We start from the raw sequence: 17159 nt of genomic DNA on the forward strand, positions 1-17159 counted from the left end.
GCTATCTTACTGAAACTCTTCCAGAAAATTGCAGAAGAAGATAAACTTCCAAACTCATTCTATGAGTCCACCATCACCCTAATTCCAAAACCAGAGAAAGATGCCACAATAAAAGGAAACTACAGGCCAATATCACTGATGAACTTAGATGCAAATATCCTTAACAAAATTCTAGCTATCAGAATCCAACAACATATTAAAAAGATCATACATCATGACCAAGTGGGCTTTATCCCAGGAAGGCAAGGATTCTTTAATATCCACAAATCAATCAATGTAATACACCCCATTAACAAATTCAAAGATAAAAAGCATATTATTATCTCAATAGATGCAGAAAAAGCCTTTCACAAAATTCAACATCCATTTATGATTAAAACTCTCCAGAAAGCAGGAATAGAAGGAACATACCTCAACATAATAGAAGCTATATATGACAAACCCTCAGCAAACATTATCCTCAATGGTGAAAAATTGAAAGCATTTCCCCTAAAGTCAGGAACAAGACAAGGGTGCCCACTCTCACCACTACTATTATACATAGTTTTGGAAGTTTTGGCCACAGCAATCAGACCAAAATAAAAGGACTCCAATAGGAAAGGAAGAAGCAAAACTCTCACTGTTTGCAGATGACATGATCCTCTACATAGAAAACCCTAAAGATTCTACCAGAAAATTACTAGAGCTAATCAATGAATATAGTAAAGTTGCAGGATATAAAACTAACACACAGAAATCCCTTGCATTCCTATACACTAACAATGAGAAAACAGAAATTAAGGAAACAATACCATTAACCATTGCAACAAAAAGAATGAAATACTTAGGAGTATATCTACCTAAAGAAACAAAAGACCTATACATAGAAAACTATAAAACACTGATGAAAGAAATCACAGAGGGCACAAATAGATAGAGAAATATACCATGTTCATGAATTGGAAGAATCAATATTGTGAAAATGAGCATACTATCCAAAGCGATCTATAGATTCAATGCAATCCCAATCAAGTTACCAACGGTATTCTTCACAGAACTAGAACAAATAATTTCACAATTCGTATGGAAATACAAAAAAACCTTGAATAGCCAAAGTAATCTTGAGAAAGAAGAATGGAAATGGAGGAATCAGCCTGCCTGACTTCAGGCTCTACTACAAAGCCACAGTCATCAAGACAGTATCGTACGGGCACAAAGACAGAAATATAGATCAATGGAACAAAATAGAAAGCCCAGAGATAAATCCACGAACCTATGGACACCTTATCTTTGACAAAGGAGGCAAGGATATACAATGGAAAAAAGACAACCTCTTTAACAAGTGGTGCTGGGAAAACTGGTCAACCACTTGTGAAAGAATGAAACTAGATCACTTTCTAACACCATACACAAAAATAAACTCAAAATGGATTAAAGATCTAAATGTAAGACCAGAAACTATAAAACTCCTAGAGGAGAACATAGGCAAAACACTCTCCGACATAAATCACAGCAAGATCTTCTATGACCCACCTCCCAGAATATTGGAAATAAAAGCAAAAATAAACAAATGGGACCTAATGAAAATTAAAAGCTTTTGCACAACAAAGGAAACTATAAGCAAGGTGAAAAGACAGCCTTCAGAATGAGAGAAAATAATACCAAATGAAGCAACAGACAAAGAATTAATCTCAAAAATATACAAACAACTCCTGCAGCTCAATTCCACAAAAATAAATGACCCAATCAAAAAGTGGGCCAAAGATCTAAACAGACATTTCTCCAAAGAAGACATACAGATGGCTAACAAACACATGAAAAGTTGCTCAGCATCACTCATTATCAGAGAAATGCAAATCAAAACTGCAATGACTCCTAAATGCAATAATAGAAAGAAGGTATTTACATGGACTTACATGATAATCAAGCAAGATGGGACTATTCTTAGATATTAAATGATAAAGGTCATTATCAAATTTCCACTTAATATTTTAATTTAATATTGTGCATACTTGCATAAAAATACTTAAAAGTCATATCTGCATAAAATTCTTAAGATTAGGTATATGTGAGAATTTTGAATTATATATTTACAGGTATTAACTTTTTAAATATTATATGACTAAACAAAATATATTTAAATTAAATACCTTATAAGAGAAGGCTTTATTATAACCAGTATCACTTTAAATTTGTTTTCCAAATGTACCAGATATCAATGTGAGTATGTTTATCACAATCTGCATACATCAGTTACTTACATTTGATTTCACAAGAATTTTGTAGGATTGATCTGCAAATTGAGTGGTAGAATTATTTTCTGTTATGGGAGAAAAATCACTTTTTTTATCCCTTATCAGATAAATCACATGCTCATATGTAGTTGAAGATTCTAGTGGTTCAATTCCATAACTGACATTTTCAAACTGCAATAAACCCCTGAATATTGAAACACATAAAAAAGAAATTAAAAATATGGAGTTCTCAATAATAAACATAAATAAATATTAATAGAAAAATCAAGTAGAAATTATCAAATTAAATTATTAAATTAAGTAGAAATTATTAGAATTAAGTAGATAATTTGATAATAATGATCTTGTTATCTAATATCTAATAATAGCCCCGTCTTACTTCCATTAACGTGTAAACCCAATTTTCTACCTTCTTTTATCTATTATAGCATTTAAGAGTCATTGCGGTTCTAGAGTGGCTCAGTAATAGGGTTATGTCTCATTCTGATGACAGCTTTTTCTGAAAGAATTTTATAATTGCAAGCCTGGGAGAGACACAAAGAGTACAGTGGAAAAGATAAGACAAGCAGGCACAGAAAGTAGGTGAGAAGAAATACAATGTAAGTGTCTATTTTCTATGTCTTCCATCTACCCTTCAAGAAGTTTCTAAAAGTTAAAGGGTACACTAGATATCAACTATATACATCTCTGGAATATGTCATTACCTGAGTCCAGAGCAGGTACTAAGTGTCACAACTGAATTTGGAATCTCTGTGGCATATCCTTGATAAAAGCAATGACCCTGCACAGGAGTAACATAAAGACACATCAGTAATGATTAGCAAACAAAGCGTTTGGTTTTATTGATAACCCTCATCCTAGACATCATCAAACATCAGATTTAAGCATTCCATTATACAATTCAACAGACATTTCATTTCCTCTTTAGCTTTCTACAGTTTTTTCCCCTTGACACTCTTCTGTCTATAATCACAACTCCTATTCTCTCCCAAAGGATTTTTGCTATAAACCTCAACTTTTCATAAATAATGTTCTGATCTACATCTTGTCATTCTCAGTCCACATTTTGAATATATAGCCTAAAAATGCTACCTCAAGGTAATCACCAGCATTAATCACAGCCTTCCACTGTGAGCATTTCATGTGTTTTATTCTAAGTAAGACCAAAATATCTTAACTGACCTTTCTTAACTATTTTCTACTATCTCACCATGTTGATCATCCTTACTTGAAAGTCTCTTCTCAATGGACTTTCAAAACATTACTCTTCCTACCTTCTCTGCTGATATAGTATTTTACTGAATAGTTCCTTCTCTTCCCTAAGAAGTGTACTGATATCTAGAATCAACCTTGTTCCTCAGCTAATCCTGGACTATGAACACATTATTATCATCACATTCTCATGTACGAATGTATTTCTGTGGCATAAGTGTCCATACATACAAATCCATCAGTAAGCATTCACTCATCTTAATATTCGGCTTAACTCCTATCTCCAACCAACTGATAGAGGCAGAGCATACACGACTCCACAGTCAGACAACAGTAGCAGTCACTTATGCTCACAGTGGTGCCAGCAAACTATGCCACAAGCCTTCACAAAGACGTAGAATGCAAACCAGCTCCCAACACTTTACCCAGCAGAAGACAGCATCTCAGTTTACGTATCTCGTGGCCTTGCACGCCCAATAAGAGAAAATGATCCTCGTGAGATGATTCTCAACACTCCAAACTCAAAGCAGCCAACAGTGGCCCAGATTAAAAACTTTCCTCTCTCAGGGGCACTAGCAGAGATGAGAAGCACATTGATAGCCAGTGACTGGCACACAGCTAGAGGAAATATTCTTCATTATATGGTTCCCTCATCAACCAACATCACCAAGCAACAGAGGGTGGCCCAGGAAAGAAACTTTTCCTGCCATGGGCTGCCCCGGCAGAGATCCAGTGAGCTCCACATGAACCAGGAAGAACGAAGGACAACAAAATAATATCAAAAGTCCCAAGAAAGCTGAATGGTTACTGGAGCAACAATCACACTAAACTTGAACTTAAACTGGGTGATTGCCTTTCAATCATCCTGAAACAACTGAAAGAATAAGGAAATTTGAGAAGTGAAATAGAAGCTATTAAAAATAACAACTAAGAAATTAGAACCAAATAATATAATAATAAAAACAAGGAAAACAACGCAAACTGGGTAGGCACAAATATAGAGTGCAGATGACAAGGGACGGAATCAATGAACTTGAGACAAATGAGTAAAATTTACTCAATATATAAGTCACAGGAAAATTGACTAAGAAAATGAATAGAGTTTCAAGAACACATGGAACACTACTAAAAGTTTTAAAATATATGTCAGAATCCACTAAGAAGAAACAGAAAGAATTCAGAGTAGAAAAAACATTCAAAGAAATAAAGGTGTAATACTGGTCAATAGATGGTGGTTTAGAAATCCCTGGATCTGCCATCCTCCAACAAATACACCAAGTGAGTAGCAATTAATGTACCAATTCCATCTGTGAGAGACCATGAAATAACTGACTGGTTCATGCAAATCTTTCAGTGAATGCAAGATCAGATGCACCAAAGCCAGTAGGGAGATTTGGGATGACTGTTCAGCAGAGACTCTGCCCCAGAGTACTACCTTTAGATTAGATAAGAGATAATCTGTCTTCCAGACTGACCCAGGGCAGCAGAGGATGTTGTTCAAGCAAGCAGTGCCCCAGTGTTTCCGAGGAGAATACCCAAGGAACAGTGTCATCAAACCTGGGCAGTCTAGTTATCAAAGCACAATGGAGATGGTGGCTTGGGTTATTTGACACCATTGCCTACCTTCCCTGCTTGTTCACACTCATCACAGAGTGAGAAGAAGAGAAACCCCACCTCTCTGCCTCCACTGCATGAGACAATAGTTGACTGATTGAATGCAGTGCTCCCACTTCACCAATATTGACCCAAGAACCAGCATTTGTCTCTCCAGTCTTGCAGCGCTGATGCCTCAGTACAGCCTGAGGGAGAACAGGGGCACTAACTTGGGATGACAGAGAACAGTGATCATCCGTTCTGATCAGCAGAGACAGAGTAAAAAACCCCACAGAGGTCTGCTTCTTCCTGAAGAGAGAAACAGCTGGTAGAGGACCCCCACGTCACTGGCTGGGCTGATTTGTGGGGGTGTCCATCTGTACATGGCCACTCATGAAGACTCTGTGAGGGGACTGCTTTGTCTAATGAGCAGAGACCAAAGTAGAGTGTTAAGTAAAATGAGGAATAAAGAAATGATATTTCAAACAAAGGAACAAGATACAGGTTGAAATTGACACTAGTGAAATAAAATTAATTTACCTAATAAAAATTTCAAAATAAAGATGTTCCCATAAAGATACTCACTGTAGTTAGGAGAACAATGCATGAAGCATGTGAGAGTTTGAAAAAAAAAAAAACAGATAAAATATTAAAAGTATCAAACAGAAATCATGGAGCTGTAGAATAATTGCTGCTGTTGTTTAGCTGCCAAGTCATGTAAAACTCTTTTGCCACCCCAAGGACTGTAGCCCACGTGATTCTTCTGCCTGTGTGACTTTCCAGATGAGAATACTGGAGTGGATTGCTATTTCCTTCTGCAGGGGATTTTCTTGGCTCATAGACTGAACCCGTCTCCTGCATTGGCAGGCAGGTTCTTTACCGCTAAGCCACCAGGGAAGCTGGTGGCTGAAACTGAACTGAAATAATTCACCAGAAGTCTTCAACAGCAGATTACATCAGACAGAAGAAAGATTCAATTCAACTCCAACAGATCAAAGGAGCAAAGGAAGACAGTAAAAACTGATCAAATCTTACAGGAGTTAAGGGATAGTAATTAAAGTTTCCACTTTGGAAACTAGAAAAAAGAAAAGCAAATTAAATCCAAAGTAAGCAACAGAAAAGAAATATTTAGAATTGATAAACCTCTTGCCAGGCATGCTAAGAGAGATGATACTAATTACTGATATCAGTATTATAAAAGAAGTATCTTAACTATAGCCTCATGTACACTAAAAGAATAATAAAGGAATGAGTAAACAACTCTATGTCCACCAATTTGAAATCTTGAATAAAATGGTCCCACTATTTGAAACACACCATTTCTCAAACCTCATGTAAGAGGAAATAGACAATCTGAATACGTCTGATTCTATTAAAGAAGTTGAATAAAATTGATCACCTGCCAAATCACAAACCAGCAGGCAGGCCCAGATGCTGTCACTGTTGAATTCTGCCAAACACTTGAGTAAACCTTATCAAATCTCTACACATTCCTTCAAAATATAGAAACAGAGCAAATACTCTAACTCATGCTATGTGGGCCAATATTATATTAAAACCAAAACAACCAATAACACTTAGAAAAAAAGAGATACACATTAAAATCTCTCATGAGCATATATGCAAAAATTCTCAACAACATATTAGGAAATAAAAGTCAACAATAAATTTAAAAATTGTAAACCAAAACCAAGTGGGATTTATCCCAGATATGCAAATGAGGTTCCACATTCAAAATTCAAGTAGTAAAAGCAATACCTACATAGGTTAAAGAAGAAAAATATTAGTAAATTGAGCAATGTTACAGAGTATAAATTAACACACAAAAATCATTTGTGCTTCTACAAACTAACAAACTGTCAGGAAGAGAAACTGACAAGACAATTCCACTTACAATAGCATCCAAAAGAATAAAAATATTTTTGATTAAATTAAACCAAGGAAGAGAAAGACCTGTACTCTAAACCTATAGTACACTGATGAAAGAAATAATAACACAATGGAAAGAGACCCAGTGGTCATGCATTGGAGGAATTCTTATGGTTATAATACCCATACCACCTAAAGCAATCTATAAATTCAATGTGATTCCTATACAATATCTAATGGCATTTTTCACAGAACCAGAAAAAATGATCCAGAAATTCTTACATAGCCACAAAAAAAAAAAAAAAAAAAAAAAAGAATAGGTAAATAACCTTGATACATTTCCTGATTCAAATGCCATTAAGCCTTCTCCTCTTTCCTTCAATCTTTTCCAGATGAACGGTCACCTATTAAGTTTTGTCCTCAAGAAGGAGAAGAGCAAAATAAACCTGAAGCAAGGTATCAGGGAGAAAAGAAACACAGTGACATTGAAAATAAGATAACAGTGAAGAAAATCAAAGCAAGAAACAGTAGGTTCTTTGATATGTGCAATAAAATGAAAAATCTCTAGTAAGACTGACAGTTAAGAAAAGAGGAGTCACATATCATCAATGTCTGAAATGAGCCAGCTCATCACTAAAGCTCCTGTAAGTCATTAAAAGAATAATAAAGACTATTACAAAATTCCATGCAGAAATGCCACTGAGATGAAACAGACCAATTACTTAAAAAACTACAACCCACCAAAGCAATGCAAAAAGCAGATAAATAAAATAGCTTATAACTATTAAATAAATTGAATTGCTAATTTAATAGCTCCCAACACACACACATGCAAAACTCCAAAGCCCAGGGATTTCACTGTAGAATTTTACCAAGTATCTTAAGAATTAACAAGTATTTTATACAATGTCCTCCTGAAAAACAAAAGAGAATGCATTCCTTTTTGATGTGTTTAATGAGGCCAGTATTACTCTAATCTAAAAATTAGACAAAGTCACTACAAAAAAGAAAATCATAGACCAATGTTTTTCGTGAAATTTGACCCCCAAAATTCTCAAGAAATTGTTAGCAAATCAAATGCAGGCATAAATAAAAAATTCATACAAGACCAAGTTTGGATTTTTCTAGGTATGAAAGATATTTTCTAGGTACTAAATCAAGATTTGAAAATCAGTCAAAGCAATGCACTATCTCAACATCATATGATCATATCAACTAATACAGAAAAGACATCTTATACAATTAATTACATTCCCCATCATGGGGCGGAAAAGCAAACAGATTCTTACCAATCTAAGAACAGTGAATTTCCTTAACTTTGTATCGACCATATTAAAAAAACAAAAACAAAAACAACAAAAAACCCCCAAAAACTTATATCTAACATTATCCTTAGCGGTGGATGACTGAATACGTTATCCCTACAATTCAGAAAATCCAAACTCGTTAGAAGTCCTATTTGATTCAACAGTTGTACTATAGTTAAGACATTATTCCTAGTCAGAGGACCAAGTGCAATGTGAGACTCACCCTCTGTGCTTCCTTTCTGTCAAGGAAGAATCCCTGATTTGTCTTTTAATTGTCAAATGTCTCAAACCAAGTGTCTCATGAATTCTGTCCTACTTTCTACTTGCAGATGGTGAGAAAGAGAAATGTTGTACCAGTTATCATATTTTAAATATCATTCTCTCTGAATTGTAGCACAGCAACAGAATTTGAACAAACACTCGCATTCATATCTTCTCCATCATCTATTCTGGAAAAATACATATCTTAGACTAAAGATAACTTCTTCATACTCTTTTAAACATTTTTTGGCTCTTATCTGCATTGGGGGATATAATTCAAATTCCTGTGGTTTTCATGTAAACATATTAGGATTTAGTACTCAATATGCTATTGCAGCTTTATTTTTCTGCGCTCTTTCTGTGGTTTCCACTGTTCCCTCCACTGCCCAGTTCCTATGACACTTTTCGTGAAAATTTTGCCCTGTATTGAGAGGCTTCTGAGTTCCTTTTCCCACTTCTTTCTCCTTTCAAATTCCTACAACTACTTCCAGAGAATGTAAATGACCTTTTCAATAAAGTGATTCCTGAGTTTCAAATTCTAAAATGCTCATTCTATTCAACATGTTTTCATAGCAACAGCCACATTATGTTTCAGTCTGTGATCAATCTGCTTGCCCAACAATCTGATTGAGCATACAGGAGGCTCATTCGTCCCACCAATGATGCCTTTACCACAAGAGCATAAAAATCTACAAAACATAAAGTAAAACTTACCTTTATAAATGAAGAATCTGGATATAACATCCCCGATTTGTTGTGTGAATACACCAGGAAATTAGAGTCTAAAAATGACCTAATGCAACCAAAATAATAAACTTTGTTTTAATAGCAGCATAAATAAAAGTAACTTCCAGAGTTATGAAATTTAAGAAAACTTTACTTTCCACTTTATAAGCTTAAATATGCACAAATTAAGTGGGTTCCTTGGACTGCAAGAAGATCAAACCAGTCAGTCCTAAAGGAAATCAGTCCTGAATATTCACTGGAAGGACTGATGCTGAAGCTGAAGCTCCAATACTTTGGCCACCTGATGCAAAGAATGGATTCATTGGAGAAGACCCTGATGCTGGGAAAGATGGAAGGCAGGAGAAGGGAGTGACAGAGGATAAGATGGTTGGATGGCCTGAGTTTCAGTAAGTTCTGGGAGTTGATGATGGACAGGGAGGCTTGGCATGCTGCAGTCCGTGGGGTCGCAAAGAGTCAGACAAGACTGAGGGACTGAACTGAACTGAAGTGGGTTCATCTCCCCATTGTCTACCTTTCTTTCTGATAGTATATTATGTATATGAGAGAAAACAAGAACCAGAATGACCAGATACAGGTGTGGACACTGTAATGACACAGATTGTCTGATAAAATCTAGAAATTCCAATACCCAAAGCAAAGTTTTTATAGATTCAACCATCTGTACATCTCATGGCATAAATGCTTTGGTTAATAAGAATAAGCAGTCATGGGTTGATAAATAACAAAAAATTCATGCTTATATCATTATTTTTTTTCATAACTTATCCTAGGCTAAAACATAACCTCCAAATTCCCAGTGCTTTAAAATTAAAACAAATGTTGTTTACAAGGTTACTGCAGATTCAACACCACAATGCCTTTCTTCTGGAACCTAGGAAAAGACATGGTCCCTTTATGGAAACTGCTTCTCTTGAAGCAGTAGGAGAAAAATTGTAGAACTGCACAATACATCTCAAAGTCTTTGTTTAGAAGAAGGATTCTACTCTTTGGCTCAAATATCATATGTTATTTCTATACATAAATGTGATATAAATGGAGTATGGAGCTATAATCTTCTTACAAGGTGGATGTTGATTATCTTGGAACAATCTAACATGGTAGGGATGAGATAGGGTGGGACCTGAACTCTTTACTGGAGTGCTTGACCTGGGCAAATGTCTCCTTGAGTAACAAATGATAAAGGAACTATAAGGGACTAAAAATAACTGCCTGCATGAGCAGTTTGGTTAAGTATGCACAAATAAGACACAAAAAGGCCACAAAGTGAGTACCACTTCTGAGGTGCCAGGAGAAAAAGCAAGGCCCTGTGCATGATGCTTGTACACAGCGCCACCAAGGGAACCTGCAGACTGTTGCAGAGAAGCCAGTTCTGACTCCACGTTGGAACTGTTTCTCTGACTTGCTTTTCATTGCTTTTGTTACTATAATCGAATGGCCTGCCCCAGAGAATCGCGTCCCTCTGCCTGACTGTAAACTGAAGTGACTTTGTTCAGAACCACGTGATGTAGATGGCAGGAAGGAAGAAATTAGCACATCCTCTGCCTGAGACTTGGCATTCTAGGAGATGTTTGCAAGATTCAAGGTCTTTTTACTTTACTATCTCACCTCCCCCCATCTCAGATCTATAAAAGAACCTGGCATCCAGAGGGGGAGGCCCAATGCCCCTCGCCATCCCAGTTCAGCAGGAAGTAGCCAGAGAGACCTCGACACCCCTATTCCCAAAGAATTGGGCCTCCCATCTCTTGAGGGGGGAATGTTAGGTAGTTAGAATAGGGAAAAAGAGTCCAAAATTGCGGTGGCTAAAAGACCTGGAAGGGGAAAGCCCGCAAAAATAGAACAAAGGAAGGTCCGAGGACTGGTGTGAGAACCTCAGATAAAACAAACAACGCTCCTGCCTAGGCCCAATTTACATAAGACAGGCCCAGGGACAGAGAAACATATAAAAAGAGGAGCCAAAGTCCTCTCTCGCTCGCTCTCTCTCCCGCGCGATGGGGCGTTCTTCTCTTCACGTCTTTGGATCGACGTGCCCTCATGCCTCAAAGATGGATTTTCCTGCTATTATCTAAATAAATAGAGCTGTAACACTGAGCTGTAACACTGATTTATTTAAGAGCTATGACACAGCCTGTCCTCCAAGAGCTGTGACCCGCCGAGGGGGCTTCAATGTCCGTCACTCCAAATCTTTGTTGTGAGAAGACAAAGAACCAAAGAGCATACACTGGCGTGACACCAAACACGGTTATTTTGAGGTGCTAGCCTGCCACCTTCTCGGTCAGTTGGCTCCCCAAATACAGTCTCTTCCTTGCCTCAATCCCTCGTCCCTCGGATTCATTGGCCTTTCCTGTGGTGAGCAGAGTGGGCTTGGCCCACCAGTCCACCCTGACTTTCACCTCACATAAGGAACCAGCCTGCCCTCCTCAGAGAGTGAGCAAGGGCACCTGCTACTTGTTTTCACTCCCTTCTGCTGCAGCACGAGTCTCAACAAAGCCTTGCCTGAATTTCTTGTCTGGCCACTTAACTACTTCTACTGACTAAAGAGTCCAAGGACCCTATTTCTCAAGGATTCCAAACATCAAGAAGCCTCTGAACACCAGGATAGAGAGAAACTAAAGCATTAACAGTCCTTTCTTCATCACTACTTTTCTATTCATACCTGTTTTATTTGCTCTCATTCTTTTTTTTTTTTAAAGTGAAGGACGTATAGTTAATTTGTGATGATGTCTAAGACAAAAAGATTCATATATATTATATACATATATATATACACATACACTTATATACATATATGTATACTGAAATGGTATACTATGTATATCTTTATATATCAGTATATATAATGATGAAAGAATCTGAATGGCCCAGATGGGTTTAGGTGAAAGCATCTAGAGCATGAATTCTGGAACAAGGGTAGAGCCACCTTTTATAACTGTAAGCATTTAAATGGAGGTGGTGGAGTGGGACTCCAACAGTACTTCCTGGGAAAAAGAAATTAGAGGTAAAAACTTTCACAGATATTTGAAAAGAATTATTAAAATGAGAAAAAATTAGTTTGTAAGATTATTCATCCTAGGCTCTTTACCAAAATCACATCTTTTGCTTTTTTATATGAAACAACACACCAACCCACCTTTATCAGTGATATAAGGATAACCAGGCTTGCTTGGTAACTCAGATGGTAAAGAATCTGCCTGCAATGCAGGAGGCCTGGGTTCGATCCTTGGGTTGGGAAGCACACCTGGAGGAGGGAATGGCAACCCACTCCAGTATTCTTGCCTGGAGAATCCCATGGACAGAGGAGCTTGCTGGGTTACAGCCTATGGGATTGCAAAGAGTCAGACATGACTGAGCAACTAAGCACATAAATGAAATACAAGTGAGCACTGAAAGAAAAACCACGTCCAACAACAGGAAATTGAAAAGCAAATCAAAGGCAAAAGTCAAAAGCTAGCTTCTAATGAAGCAGCACTGATGGACAAGAACAATCTTAAGTTCAAGAAAAATTAATAAGCTTTCCAAGGAGACCATTTGGAGAGGAAAAAAAAAAAAAAGACACTATGATACTAAAATACATGACATGTGAGTGCTGTGTCCCTTCAGTTGTGTTCAACTCTTTGTGGCTCTATGGACTATAGCCCACCAGTCTCCTTTGTCCATGAGATTTTGAAAGCAACATTACTTGAGTGGGCTGCCAAGCCTTCCTCCAGGGGACAGTCCTGACTCAGGAATCAAATCCACATCTCTTCTGTCTCCTGCATTGGCAGGCAATTAATATTAAGGAATCGAATAAATGTATCCAAGAAAATTTGCTTACTGTAAACATAATTAAAGGTCTAGCCAACAAAGAGGAAAAATGCTGGCAGAATACACATCAAAAATAAAGATTTGATCACAGTTATAGAATATGGTACAGAACACAGAGAAATAAGATGCAGGATGAAAGCATAGATTCCCCATGGAAGAAAATAAGGTATATGGACTGAAAATTAAAAAGAAAACATTAAGGGACTTTGGATATTTCAGGGAGTATTAATGTAATATACAAACATATACACAGAAACTCACACTCATCCATACAAAGAAAACATACTGGAAAACTTAAAATAGACTGTATCAAATTACAAAAATTTATAGAAAAGAAATATGACTCACAAATTCTACACATTGCCAAAATGTTATTCAATTATGAGAACAAAAAGACATCCACAGATACGCGATTAGGAAAGCATGCTATTTGCATATTCCTTCTGAAGAAAATAATCTAACTAATCCATCTAGAAAATATTCTAAACAAATAATACCTGAGTCAGCAGAAAACTGCAATGAAAAAGAAATGCTTCAAAAAAGTAGGAAAATGCAAATAGGATAGATAAAGAAACTGAAAGCAGTGGATTTACATCTCAAATGGAAAGAGAATTGTTAAAAATATAGGATGTTATGGTATCACTTTAGGATCTGAGAGACACAAGAGAAGAACATGAGAACCTATGAGAAAAATATGAATATAAGGATTATTTGAAAATCCTTTTTTATAGCAATAAATCCCCAAAACATAGGAAGAAAACATCAATATTCAATATATTATTTTCACAACTACAGAAGAGAGAAAGTGGTAATAGCCACAGAAGACAAAAATTCTCACAAATTGATGATGGAGCAAAAAGTGGAAAACAAAGAAAAAGCCATACATAGAATATAAATAACTCAAAACTAATGAATAAAAGACAATACTTTGGCCACCTAATGCAAAGGGCTGACTCATTAGAAAAGACCCTGATGCTGGGAAAGATTGAAGGCAGAAGAAGACGATGACAGAGGATGAGATGGTTGGATGGCATCACCGACTCAATGGACACGAGTTTGGAGAAACTCGGGAGTTGGTGATGGACTGGGAGGCCTGGCATGCTGCTGTCTATGGGATCTCAAAGAGTAGGACATGACTGAATTGGACTGACTGAATGAATAAAAAATAATTAGCCTAAAATCTTAAGGGAAACAAGTCAATGAGAACTGTACATTTTCACTTGGAAAGACACTACATGTTATTAATAACCAGAGAATTGCATAATAAAGCATTTGTTATCCACTAATTAACAAAGATGAGTAAATATACACATGTGGTTGAGAATGTAGAAAACAAATATCCTTTAATTTATTGTCATAAAAATTGGTTATAAAGATTTTGAAGAAAAAAAGAAACTGGCAGTATATAACACTTAAGAATCTTCTTATTTATAATCCAATAGCTACACTGAGGGCTGAGAAGTCATGTCCAGGGATGCCAACTAGAGAGCTTTCTTGCTGTAAATAAGGGAAGATAAATAATCTATGAGATATATTAATTTGATGGCTACATATGCATTTAAATCATTTTGCATACATCAATATGAATGAATCTCAACAAATGATATTATGCACAATGTTGCATTATGGACAACCACAGCAACATACGGTAAAACAAAACGTACCTACTGCTCACACTTTTGGGTCATGTGCCAGTAGCCATGACAACTCTGTTAACTGGTCAGGCTTGCTCAGTGGTACAATATTCAGCTGAATATTGGCTGATGTAGGGATAAATAGAACCCCTTGGCTATGATCCACATGTCCTTAATCTTTCACCAAGCTTAGCCAAAGCATATTCTCATGGGGATGACAGGCAAAGATGGAGAGCAGAAAACCATGAGCACCTTTTTAAGCCTCTGTTGGAATCAATTCACCCAACATCACTTTGGCAAAAGTAAGCATGCAGCAGTGCTCAGTCACTCACTTATGTCCGACTCTGAAACCCCATGAACTATAACGCATCAGGCTCCTCTGTCCATGCTGTTTTCCAGGCAAGAATACTGGATTGGGTTGTCACTGCCTCCTCCAGGCTATCTTCCCCACTCAGGAATTGAACGTGAGTCTCTTGCATCTCCTGCTTTGGCAGGAGGATTATTTACCACTGAGCCACATGAGAAGGCCCCATCAAAATAAGTGACATAGTCTCAAACTGGGCTGGCAATTTGCCAGACCCCCAAGGTAAAATCCCCTTCATGGATTACATTAAGGCCTTGCTTTGGCAGAGATGCTTGTGTCACTACATGAAGCTATGAGCCATGCTGTGAGGGGGCACCCAAGACAGATGGGTCACAGTGAAGAATTCTGACAAAATGTAGTACACTGGAGAAGGAAATGGCAATCTACTCCAGTATTCTTGCCTGGAAAACTCCAGAGACCATATGAAAAAGGCAAAAATATATGACACTAGAAGATGAGCCCTTCAGGTTGAAGGTATCCAATATGCTACTCAGGAAAAGTGGAGGGCAATTAATAATGACCACAGTACAAAAGAAGCAGTTGGCCAAAGCAGGAACAAAGCTAAGTTGTGGATGTGTCTGCTGGTGAAAGTCCAGTACTGTAAAGAACAATATTGCATAGGAACCTGGAATGTTAGGTCCATGAATCAAGGTAAACTGGAAGTGATCAAGCAAGAGATGGTAAGATTGAACATCAACATCTTAGGAATCAGTGAACTAAAATGGTTGGGAAAGAGTGTATTTAATTCAGATGACCATTATATCTACTTTTTTGGGCAAGAATCCCTTAGAAGAAATGGAGTAGCCCTCATAGTCAACAAAAGAGTTCAAAATGCAGTAATTGGGTCAATCTCAAAAATGACAGAATGATCTGTGTGTTTTTAAGGCAAACCATTCAACAGCGTAGTAACCCAAGTCTACGCCCCAATGGCTGATGTTAAAGACGGTGAAGTTGACTGGTTCTCTGAAGACCTAGGACACCTTCTAGAACTAAGATCAAAAAAAGATGTCATTTTCATCATAGGGGATTAGAAGGCAAAAGAAGGAAGTCAAGAGAAACTTGGAATAACAGACAAGTTTGGCCTTGAAGTACAAAATGAAAGCTGGCAAAGGCTAACAGAATCTTGTCAAGAGAACACACTGGTCAGAGCAAACACTCTTTCCAAACAACCCAGCGGACCAGTCTACACATGGACACCAATAGATGGTCAATACTGAAATTAGATTGATTATGCTCTTTGTTGCCAAAGATGGAGAAGTTGTATACAGTCAGTAAAAACAAAACCCGGAGCTGACTGTGGTACAGATCATGAGCTCCTAATTGCAAAATTCAGGCTAAAGTTGAAGACAGCAATGAAAACCACTAGGCCATTCAGGTATGATCTAAATCAAATCCCTTATCATTATACAGTAGAAGTGACAAATAGATTTAAGGGATTAGACCTGGTAGAAGGGTGCCTGAAGAACTATGGATGGAAGCTTATAACACTGTACAGGAAGCAATGACCAAAACCATCCCAAAGAAGAAGAAATGCAAGAAGGCAAAGTGGTTGTCTGAGGAGGTGCTAAAAATAGCTGGGGAAAGAAGAGAAGTGAAAGGCAAGGGAGAAAGGAAAGATATACTCAACAGAATGCAGAGTTCCAAGAATAGCAAGGAGAGATGAGAAAGATTTCTTGAGCAATGAAAACCAAAACAAAACAAAACAGAGAAAAATAATAGAAAAGGAAAGACTTAACGATCTCTTCAAGAAAACTGGACATAAGAAGGGAATATTTCTGAGATTAATCCTTTGCTGCTTCGTTTGCTATTATTTTCTCCTATTCTGAGGGCTGTCTTTTCACCTTGCTTATAGTTTGCTTTGTTGTGCAAAAGCTTTTAAGTTTCATTAGGTCCCATTTGTGTATTTTTGCTTTTATTTCCAATATTCTGGGAGGTGGGTCATAGAGGATCCTGCTGTGATTTATGTCGGAGAGTGTTTTGCCTATGTTCTCCTCTAGGAGTTTTATAGTTCCTGGTCTTACATTTAGATCTTTAATCCATTTTGAGTTTATTTTTGTGTATGGTGTTAGAAGGTGTTCTAGTTTCATTCTTTTACAAGTGGTTGACCAGTTTTCCACTTGTTAAAGAGATTGTCTTT

At 37.1% G+C, this 17159-nt stretch overlaps 1 protein-coding gene across 1 annotated transcript in view; it reads right to left on the reverse strand.

Annotated features, from left to right (window-relative positions):
• The window catches only part of LOC136176386 (A disintegrin and metallopeptidase domain 3-like), a 117456-nt gene that overhangs the window by 91246 nt on the left and 9051 nt on the right, over positions 1–17159 (reverse strand). The window contains exons 4-6 of the mRNA XM_065946537.1: positions 9191–9269; positions 2939–3015; positions 2241–2418 (exon numbers count right to left, since the gene is read on the reverse strand). Coding sequence (XP_065802609.1) covers positions 2241–2418; positions 2939–3015; positions 9191–9269 — 334 coding nt within the window. The remainder of the gene's footprint in view (positions 1–2240; positions 2419–2938; positions 3016–9190; positions 9270–17159) is intronic.

The sequence above is a fragment of the Muntiacus reevesi genome, chromosome 10 (genome assembly GCF_963930625.1).
Source record: "Muntiacus reevesi chromosome 10, mMunRee1.1, whole genome shotgun sequence".
NCBI classification, from domain to species: domain Eukaryota; kingdom Metazoa; phylum Chordata; class Mammalia; order Artiodactyla; family Cervidae; genus Muntiacus; species Muntiacus reevesi.